Raw genomic sequence first — 11107 nt, 5'->3', positions numbered from 1 at the left:
ATGAAGAAGAAACGATCCCACTACTGAGGGGAAGATGATACTCTAGTGAACTGAATATTCAGAAATTAATTCTGTGATATTAAATAACCTATATTTATTAGTCAATGTTTACACCTCTCATACACTGTCTCATTCTGTAGTCTACTACACTGCAGAGAAGAAGCCTGGCAACATCATCTCTGCAGTCTCTCTCTCTCTCTCTCTCTCTCTCTCTCTCTCTCTCTCTCTCTCTCTCTCTCTCTCTCTCTCTCTCTCTCTCTCTCTCGTGTGACAGTAATAGATGGAAAGTACTTTATTAATCCCCAGGGGATATTTGGTGTCGCATCAGCTGCAACACTAGAGCAACAAGGACTAAGACTTATATATTCACAAGGCTTTAATAGTACACAGTAAATTCACAAATAGTATCAATCAAATAAATAAAAAATATAATTGTATAATTTACCCAGTGCTGAGCCTGAATCATCCTGCTGTTTTTTGCTTGCACAGCATTTTTATCCGTGGTTTTGCACATCCACCTGCTCAAGGAAAAACAGAGTTTGGAGCTCTCTGTAAATGCTGAGATCAGGAGACAGGATACAGATGTCAACTCTGAGAAGTTTACTTAAGTACAACAGACTAGCCACTAATCCCAGCTTCTAGTAACGATTAGGAAAGAACGGCTTCACCTTCGACATGTATAACATGTTAATCTCAACCCTCTGTGCGCGTGTGTGTTTGTGTGTGTCTTTAGTACAGGATTGGGCAGCTGTATATGATCAGTAAACACAGCAACGAGCAGAGTGAGCGAGGAGAGGGAGTGGAGGTGGTGCAGAATGAGCCCTTCGATGACCCCACGCATGGCCATGGCCAGTTCACAGAGAAACGTGTCTACCTCAACAGGTGAGATTTTTGCTTCTCTCTCTCTCTCTCTCTCTCTCTCTCTCTCTCTCTCTCTCTCTCACTCTCCCCAAAAATTCAGGGGAAGATCCACACCTACATATGATGGTCAGGTGTCCATGTACATTCAGCTGTATATACAGTAGTAGCAGTCACCTACAGCACTTACAGCCTCTGACCTCTCTCGTATCAATGAACATTCAAGGACACGTCCCTCTCAGATAGGCACGCTTTTCAGGGTTTTAGAAGAGCAGAGAAAGATAATGAATTGGCTACAAAGAGATGAGAGATAGACAGCAGAATATAAGGATTTCAGGGGCAAATGGAGGCAAGGTTGAGACACCCATTAAACGGAAATTCAAGAATAAAAACTTTAGTGCCAAAATAAGAATAAAAGGAGAGAGTTACATGAAATATGAAGGTTGCATCCTTCGATTAATTGAAGATGGAACATCTTTGTCAGCATAGAGACTATGTTAAGCTTACACACCAGTTTTTAAGAATGGCTGTCCTTTTAGAAACAACAGGGATAGGATGAGGACTTGAGTTGAAGAGAGCAATGCTGACACACACATCTGTATTTACTACATTTTCAGGACTATCTGACGTTGTGCATACTAATCTGAATACTAAATTAAAACCATTGGAGCTTTTTTGTCTTCATTGTGCCTGAAGAGAATCAAATGCAGTCTGTAATAGGCTCCTGAGTGTCACATGATCCAACAAGTTTGAACCAGAAGACGAGTTAACTGGGCTGTTTTTCGTATGGTCATTGCTGTTTGCTCTTTCAATAAGTGAGGGAGAGAAAAGCTGAAATTTGTAATCCCTGTTTGTAGTAAACCTCCACATTCAGGTACCATGTGCATCAGCAGACAGGATTTATGTGTTTTTAATTTGTGTGTCAACAGAAAACATTTTAATTTAAAAGCACATACATATTTTAAATAATTAATAATAAATAAAAATATAAATATTATATTATAAATAAATATTATTATATTATATATAATGAATATAATACCTTTTTATTATATAACAATAAATAATACTTGTCTGTGTTAGGATATGAAAGGCTAGAGACACTTTTATTTTTTTAAAAAAAGTATATTTTTAACTTTATGTAAATTCTATTAATAACTGCTGGAATGGTACATTTACTGTGAAATATGGTGTATTCATTCACAGTCATGTATTTCTTTCTCTCTTTTTTTAAAATGTTTTAATTCTCTCACTCTCTCTCACTGAGGCATGGTGTTTGTTTTTTTTTGTTTTGTTTTTTAATTGCTTGGAACGTGCTGCATAAAACATTTGGGGAATTTTGGTTTCTTTTGATTATTTGGCATGGAAAGAAAATCTAGGCGATCCACACCAAGTGCCACAGATGCTTCTAGATCCTCATTAACAGCTATGCTTAGGAAGGGCAATCTTCCAGTAGATTTTCCCAGTGTTCCTTACCACCAACTGGACACCAATCTGATCAGCTCGTCTGTTAGTGTTCATGTTAGCTGGTGAGTTTTGTGTAGGTGATTAATGAAGTTTAATGAAGTTGTGATTATGGGGGAGTTCTTCCCCCTGTGAGCATGTGAGAAAAGCTCAGCCAGCACCAATAAAAGCTCTCTGGTGTGAAAAACCGTGGGTTTCAGAACCGTGCCGTTGCCCTCAGAAACTGTCACAGTGTGCACTGCCAATTAAATGAGTTTTTTTCTTCTTCTTTAGAGGCTCGGCTCTCAGAATGAGGCGCAATCGCCTTCAAAGAGTGTTGCATGTAATTGCTTCTGATGTTGCCAGTTTTGGGGTGAATTCAGCCACAGCCCACTCTCACATGCCAAGGAAGCATGTACTGTTCCTGAAAGCCTTTAATAGTTATGCATCTATTAAATCAGGCAGGATTCACTGGACCCACTGGAAAATGAGAATGTGGTGTGTCGTGACTCCATATGTCAGAGATGGGCTTCAGGCTATAGAGTCTCTTGGCTGCCTGGTTTGAGTTTGATTCATTTTATCTCTTCTTTTGAACTTGTAGTTTGGCTTTGTAAAATAGCAGTAAAAACGCTGCCCAAAATTACAATACAGTCCTAAAAGCACGGTCTTTGTGCTCCTCTATTTCAGTTAAGGAGGCGTGGCCTCTGTCAACGGCTGTCAATCAAACTTTTTGTTGCAAGTGTGAGTAGGTGTTAGTCCTGTCCCCTTATTTACTGTGCTATTGCCTGTGTTTTCTATGCAAACATCATTCGGAAGTGTGTGTGATTTTTCAGGATGACAAACTAAGCTGCTGAGGAGCCGAGCACAATGCAGGAGAGCAGTCTGTGTGTCCTGAGCAGCGATTCATTTGGGATTATGAACTCTGTCGCTCAGGAACCACGGCTCATTCTAGACAACATGTGGGAGGCATTATGGGAAAAACTAGGAGTATGAAAGAGACTACAAGTAAGAAAGTAGGGTCTGTGAAAGAGGAGACTGAGTGTGTACGTGTAGGAGGGGAAAGAAATGTTATTGCACCCCAGGCCCTGAATCCCATTTCTAAGAGAGATACAGTTCCTTTTGCTTTTGCATTACACAGATAAAACCCATTATGGAAATGGGGCCAGCGCTTATGCCTTGGAGTCTCTCAGTTTGCCATGAAAGACTCCATTATGTCCTGTGGAACCTTATGCCTGCACTTTTTTCTTTTATTATTAGGGTGTAGGAGAAGTAAAGGCTTTAGGCTACAAAGGTACTGTGGACAGATTTAAGACTAATATAATAGAAAAGATCAATGACAATGTAGTATTTTATTAATGTTAATATGACCTACAAATTACTGATACTGAGACTGCTATCGCTAATTGAAGACACCCTTCGTAATTATTGTGTCTGGACATTTTCTCTAGTTCTCTAGTGGCAAATTTATTGATATTTCATAATTTTCCATTAAAATGCAACGTGTCTAAATGTCTTTGTATTTTGTATCCAAATGAGGCAAGGGAAATTAATATTAACCAAAAAAAAGTACCTCACGTGTAGGCTAATGTCCATGTCTGTCCTGTTTATTTTGAAACCAAGTCTATTTTGATCAAACCAGCCAGACATTCTGTTTCTCTTGGGAATAAGTCACGCTATTTAAGAAAATGCATTATCGTTAGCGCTTTACGTTGTCCTTTAACAAGGCCAGGCATGGAAAACAAGCAAATACGGTTAGTGATGTGTCTCAACCATTAAAGCAGACCCTAATTTGGTCAATTCCCACTCACCAGGAGCTCATCATACAGTGCATATACAGTGGGTGATGTTTAACACTCAGCCTTATTCAAGACAGTCTCTTGACATTAGAAAGAAAGCTTTTTTGAGGTGCCGCACATTTTAAAGCATTTTTAAAATTCTCAAGACGTCACTAGCAAAATGGTGTACATTACAGTGAATAGGTCATATATAAACATTGAGTAAAGCATATCAAATATATAAAGACAAGTACAGTGATGCCTCGAGATACGAGTGCTTTGACATACGAATTTTTTGAGATACGAGCTGTGATTCGACCACATTTTTGAAATACGGGCAAATTTTTGAGATACGAGCATCCCCGCCACCGAAACAAAGATCCCCAACAACCACGTGTGAGATACGAGCATCCGAGCCGCCGCCGAAACAAAATCCCCAACTACCACGTGTGAGATACGAGCATCCGAGCCACTGCCGCTGAAACAAAGATCCCCAACAACCACGTGTGCTCTGTTTCCCCGGTCTCAGCTTACCGCGTCTCACTCAGTTAAAGCCGCCTTTCCACTGCACACGACAAACAACGGCCAATAAAACGGACGTCATTCATTTCCTATGGAGAGTCGCAAAGGTGCTGCGTGAGGTGGCGACCATCCGTAATTTTCGGATCTGTTTTGAGCGTTGGATCCGTTAAAAATTTTTAACTTGTGCGACTACACCGCATCCGATATGCCGACCGGACAGGTTTTTATTAAAACGACCGGCAGATATTAGTGAGGAAAGAGTGACAAAAAAGGCAAAAACAAGTGAAGAGAAAAGCGATGAAGAAAATTAAGCAAAAATAATGTATCTCGAGGCATCACTGTACTAGTTTTCTTTGTGGTGGTTTACTTATCTGTATTAAAGTCATCTTCTTTCTGTTTACAGCAAACTTCCCAGTTGGGCGAGAGCAGTGGTGCCCAGAATCTTCTATGTGACGGAAAAGGCCTGGAACTATTATCCTTACACCATTACAGGTAATAAAGACCAACTGCTTAAATCAGTACTAGCCCTTATTAATTGTGATATCAGAGGCTATGTAAAATTGCTGTCCTTCTCGAACCCAAATACCGTGTGCTGTGTATTCTAGCTTCATTTTTGCCCTTGTAATGAATCAGCTTTAGAATATATCTATCTTTATATCTATACACTACCATCATTCTAGTGGCAAAGCAAGACTCTGGTACCATAACAAGACTATAGTAGTTTGATTTTACTTTGTTACCTTGGATACAAATTGGCAGCAATTCATCATTTATAGAAATGAGTTCATTAAAAAACACATCAGTAGATTGACTTGAATTCAGATTTCAGCATAATTAGCCCTGTCCCCTGACTATGATAAGGACTTTATTTCTTTCTCCCTTTGCTGTGTAGCCAATCACACTCATCTGTCAGTCAGCATTATTTGTGCCATCTGTTTCACAGTGATGTAAAGACAAGAATATTGTATGAATCTATTCAGGACACCCGAGAGAAAGCACGTGTTAGCCTTCACCTTCCTCGCTGGACTGGTAGATGTAATGGACCTAGATAATGGGGTGGGAATTGGCAGCAAATAAATTGGTGTTCCCATGTCCCTCAGCACTTAGAAGAGTGGAGATGTTTTACAGAAAAACGCCTCAGTTTTAAGTGTGACTGAATCTCCTCTATTGCAAACAGATTATAGCTGTGAAGGTGTGTACTGTACAGAGAGTCTCATTCTAGAGTAGATACAGGTGACTGATACAGATCAATTTAAGCAATTTCTAAAAAGAAGCATTTCCTCTGATTATATTTTTAATCAGGTTATTTAGCACCACTCTCTCTGTGCTACTTTTTAGATAGACGCACTGGTTCCTTAATGATCTCTTGTGATCTGTGAGTTAGGAACTGATTAGTGTTGCTGAAAGAGTGATATGCAAAACTCCATATCACTGACAGCATGAAATAACCCTAAAAAAAAATGTGTTGCATCCCTACAATCCACTGAGCAGGGTAATGGGTTTGTTCTACGTTTACTGCAGCACACACACACACACACACGCACACAAACTGGCTCCAATTAAAATCCTTGTGAAAGCTCAAAATGCCACAACAGGGTGAGAATCTTTTTGTGATGATGATTATAATAACCTTATGGTTACTATGGATATTTGCACATCATATATTTGCATAAAGGAATGTTCCTACTTAATATATTGTTGATTTTTTTTTTGCTGCACACAGTGTAATGAAAGGGTCTTTGAGTAATTGCAGCTTATTACTGTACACACACTGTGTTGATACCGTAGTTTCTGCCTAGTGGTTCTCTCTCCTATCTCTCTCCTTCACCCCCTGTTTTCTCATCTCCCACTCCAAATGACCCCGAGCTTCATTCACGTCAATGCAAAATTAGAAACAAGCCATTTTTTGTTGTTGTCGTTGTTGTTGTTTTTGCCCCAGAACAGATTAATCAGTAAAAAGCCATTTTTTAATAGGGCAGAATTTACTTGGGCGTTTGTCAGTTTACTTGGGCGGGATGCCCAAGTATCATCATGTGTGGGAAATGCTGTCGTTATTTTCAGCCGGTTATATAAGGTTCACAGGAACTTTTTCAGGAACATTTTCAGGTTCATTTATTCCAAAAACTTTGCATAAAAACTTGAGTGCTTAATGAACAGCACGACTCATCCTCCATGTTCACCATGTCGCGAGCTGATATAAAGTGGCACAGTTTCCATTAAAACAGGGTTCTTGTAGTGTGCTGGGAACACAAAACAGGAGCTCATGCAGGAGCTGTACAGTTATTGTTTAGAAAGGTTTAAAAAGATTAAGTTTGATTAAGGGGACTGGGTGGAAATCTTTAAACCTGCTGTTTAAACATGTTTAGTTAAATTTGATAAAATGCTAATTCTGTTCTCTGTATTCCTCTCTTCTCTTCTTTTGGTCCTGGATTCCTGACCTCCCCCGGCTGCAGAATACACAGTGAGTTGTCTTATATCACTTCTGAACACAACACAGGGTTATAAAGGTCTGGTGTTCAGTTTCATCTACAGCTGCAGTGTTAACAGGTGTCTCATCAAACCCTGCAATGTAAATGAATGTGATTCCAGATGATACTTCAGTGTAAGGATACATACACTCCCTGTCCACTTTATTAGGCACACCTGTACAAGTGCATATTTATGCAATTATCTAGTTGGCCAATCATGTGACCGCTGCAATATGCATGCAATCATGCAGATAAAGGTCAAGAGCTTCAGTTAATGTTCACACCAAACATATAAATGAAGAAAAAGTTTGCTCTTTGTCACCAGAAATGCTGGTGTTCAAATATTTCGGAAGTTCCTTGAATTTTTTTTGACACAGTAGTCTCACGCAGAGTTTTCACAGAATGGTGCAAAGACGAACGATTGAGTGACAGTCCTGTGGGTGAAAACACCTTTTTGATTAGGGAAGTCAGAACAAAACAGTCAGGTTGTTTTGAGCTGCTGTATGTAGTCAGGATATAGTATATAAGTATAAAGTAGCTCACATTATCACTCTGTACAATCAGGGTGAGCTAAATAGCACCTCAACATGCACAAAACATTCTAATATCTGGTACCAATAACCCTGCCATGGTAGTCAGACGTTTCCCCGCACTGATGCTCTTGAGCAATATGTTTGCTCATGATTGTATGCATTAAGCTAGAGAACTGCATAAATGTGCAGGTGTACAGGTATTCCTAATAAAGTGGACAGTGAATTTATATCACTTTCAGTAAGCGGTAAGCGCTTCATATTAGCAAGAACCTTTCCTCATCAAAGCTAGCAATAATTCAGCTGTTCAAGCTGTTTCACCTCGTACAACATACAGTATGTTGCTGTGCCTCGGTGCCTGTTGTCCTTCAACACGATGAATGTTATCATCGAAGTCGAGCTCATTCATGACAAATGCTTAGCTGTGATTGTTAAAGCAACCTTGGAGACTTCATGCACAAGGTTTCTTTTTGTTTTAGTAAATTCAGGTCATGCAGGGTCAGCCTGAAAAACCGATTATAACTGTGTATATATATAATATATACTATTATCAACCATTTTAATAGGGACACCTCTTTTATGCAATTATGTTTTCAGCACCTTTATTAAAATTATGCAGGTACAACTGAAGAGCTTCAGTGCATCACGTCTGAGTGATTTCCACTATAGCAAAACAGAAAAAAAAATCCAGTCAGCAGTTTTGCTTTATGTTGATGAGAAAGGTCAGAGAAAATGTTTGAGCTGACAGGAAGTCAAAAATAAAACAAATAATCAATCTTTACAACTGTGGTGAGCAGAAAACCTGCAGATGGACTGCTGTTACTGAAATTATGGCATGTAGTGTGTGTCCTGAGATGCTTTTCTGCTCAGCACGGTTATAATGAGTGCTTATTTAAGTTTCTATATCATTCCTATCGTTTTCCCCCATGTGAACATTAACTGAAGTTCTTTATGTTTGCCTGTGTGATTTTACTGCTACATGATTGTACAAAGGTACAGGTGTTCCTGTAAAAGTGGCAGGTGAGTGTGCATGCTATTATTACAGTGCCTAGTGCAGGGGTCGGCAACCCGCGGCTCCGGAGCCGCAAGTGGCTCTTTCACCCCTCTGCTGCGGCTCCCTGTAGATTTGGAAAATAAATATTTAATTTAAATTTTTTATTTTTGTTTGTTAGTTTTTAAAAAAAAATTAATTCTGAATTCTAAGATCATGATGCTCTTGTAACATAAAATAAACCGTGTTTAATATTTTTTTTTTTTTTTGGTCGCTCAAAATATGCGTCATAACTGCCGACTTGCGAAATCCGACACACAGAAGCAGGCGCAGTTTTGTTTTGCTGCAGCCGGCAAGTTACATTTTTTATGTCATGCAGGGCGTTCAAGTGTCACGCATTGAGAGTGACAGTCATGCATTTGGGTCTTTTCTCACGCAGAAAAACGTTTTGACTATCATATATTTAATAAGCCGCAGCGCCCAAAACGTATCAGTCCGCACCGCTGTCTCTTCTGTGGAACCGGGCAGGAACCAAGCGCGTCTCAGTTCTTAGTCGAGCCTGACACTTATCAGCCAATCAAAAAAGAGGCTACACAATAGCCAATCAGAAAATAGCACTATCTGGGAAAAATTTAACGCAACATCCAATGGAAAAAAAGCGAGGGGTTGGAGATGTCATGCTTGCCTGTCTTCAAAACTTGAGAGCATTGGTCATGAATACGAAGGACTCAATTATATATTAAACATTTTATTTGAAAGTAAACTTCAACCCAGCGTCTTTTTTCTTAAGGTTAGTTCAAACTGTTCAAAATATTTTTGTTTGCCTGCAGCAATAAAATTGCGTTTACTCGGTAGCAGTTAACTGATTTCATAAATGCAACACACTACAGTTTTTTCTATACTTTCCATAAAGGTAAAAAACGATATATATATACAGTGTTATCTTCATTTTAGGTGTCAAAAGGGTTTTGTGGCTCCCTGTGTTCTTTTTTCTGTGGGAAACGGGTCCAAATGGCTCTTTGAGTGTTTAAGGTTGCCGACCCCTGGCCTAGTGATATGTAAAGGACCGATTCATATTTTACTACTGTGTTCATGAGCTGTTTCACCACCACTGATTTCCTGTGATTCTGGTAAATGGGCCTGTATCATGGTAAATGTCTTCGTTTTTGTCTTAAATTCGGAAGAAAACTCTTCAAAGTGAGTCACCGTTATTTCTGTATAATGTGGTGGGGGTGGCTGGGGCGGAGCCTGATGGCCGATCAGGAAGAGACAGTGACTCACCAAAGTGGAGAGACAGTCCCCACTTTTTCACTGTCATCTATTACTTCTGTCATCTCTCTCTCTCTCTATGTCCCCCCCTTGCGTTTTCACCCACGCTTCCTAAGGTGTCATTTGCAGCAACTTTCTTTGCCATAAAGGGGTTACCATGGAAATCTGTCTTCTTGTTCCTGTGTTGATGATAATAATAGCTGTAATGGTCTTGTGGAGGAGATCAGACCAATCACACACTGATTAATACAACTTAAATCATATACATTTCAATCCTATACAATTTTACTGTCTGTTATCTAGAGAAGGTTCATCCACAGTTCCTAACTAAAGCTTATTATAACAAAACCATGATCACTTCAACAAGCAACAGGTGAATACAGCAGTCCTATAGAGGCGTACAGTCCGGGAACATACAAAAGATAATATTTTCTAAAGCAATAGCTGTTGAAGGTAACTAAAGTTAGCATAATTAGCTCTTTCTCTTCTTTTTCCCTTTTCAGTGTTCATTTTTGCCAAAGTTCTCCATCCACATAGAAACCAAGTATGAAGACAACAAAGGCTGCAATGACCATGTGAGTACATGAGCACTTAGAGCTGTGTGTCTGCGAATCTTCTTCTGACAACAAACCTTTCAGGTGTCTCCTTTCTCATTTTTTTTCATTACCAAATGTGTTAATGGGTTCTGTCTCTCTCACACGCTCTCTCGCGGCGTGTGTTAGGCCACATGCTCTCACACAATTGATTTCTGGACTGAGCAAGCATTTGGCTAGTGTACAGTTTAACAGATTCTTCAGCTCATTCGTCAATGTCTCACTGAGTGATTCTGCTCAGAGCGTGCTCGACAAAAAGAGTAAATAATTTTGTCAAAGACAAGCGACAGTGTCTGAAAGCTAAAGTTAAAAATAATGTCTTCTAATACTGAGCCAAATTTCTGCATATTTCCAGTCTTAATCTTCTTACTTATCACCTCAATATGAATCACTTTGTTTGTTCGAGAGGTCGAGAGATTGTCCAAACTCTCTCCATATATCAGTTCTTTTTCCTTTCTGTAGTGCCACATTTTGTCCTTTACTGCAACCTGATCACTGCTTTCCCACGACCTCCACCCTGCTTTATATCTCCCTCTCACACACATTCACTCTTAAACTGTGTTAGAATTATAATAAAGTCAGTTCATTGTCCTCTTACCACACTATCTCTCCTTCTTTCTTTCATTTTTTTTGTCTCTGATGTGTTCTAATAGCTCAG

The 11107-nt window shown here is 39.4% G+C and overlaps 1 protein-coding gene across 3 annotated transcripts in view; it reads left to right on the top strand.

Moving 5' to 3' along the window:
* LOC113634527 (cytoplasmic phosphatidylinositol transfer protein 1) overlaps nucleotides 1–11107 on the top strand; it is a 54235-nt gene that overhangs the window by 33145 nt on the left and 9983 nt on the right. For all 3 annotated transcript variants that reach the window (XM_027133550.2, XM_027133549.2, XM_027133552.2), the window contains 4 exons: nucleotides 734–882; nucleotides 5002–5090; nucleotides 7052–7059; nucleotides 10360–10431. In XM_027133550.2, the coding sequence (XP_026989351.1) occupies nucleotides 734–882; nucleotides 5002–5090; nucleotides 7052–7059; nucleotides 10360–10431 (318 nt within the window). The remainder of the gene's footprint in view (nucleotides 1–733; nucleotides 883–5001; nucleotides 5091–7051; nucleotides 7060–10359; nucleotides 10432–11107) is intronic.

The sequence above is a fragment of the Tachysurus fulvidraco genome, chromosome 5, assembly GCF_022655615.1.
Source record: "Tachysurus fulvidraco isolate hzauxx_2018 chromosome 5, HZAU_PFXX_2.0, whole genome shotgun sequence".
In the NCBI taxonomy this organism is placed as follows: Eukaryota; Metazoa; Chordata; class Actinopteri; order Siluriformes; family Bagridae; genus Tachysurus; species Tachysurus fulvidraco.
This window is presented reverse-complemented; position numbering and strand designations above follow the sequence as displayed.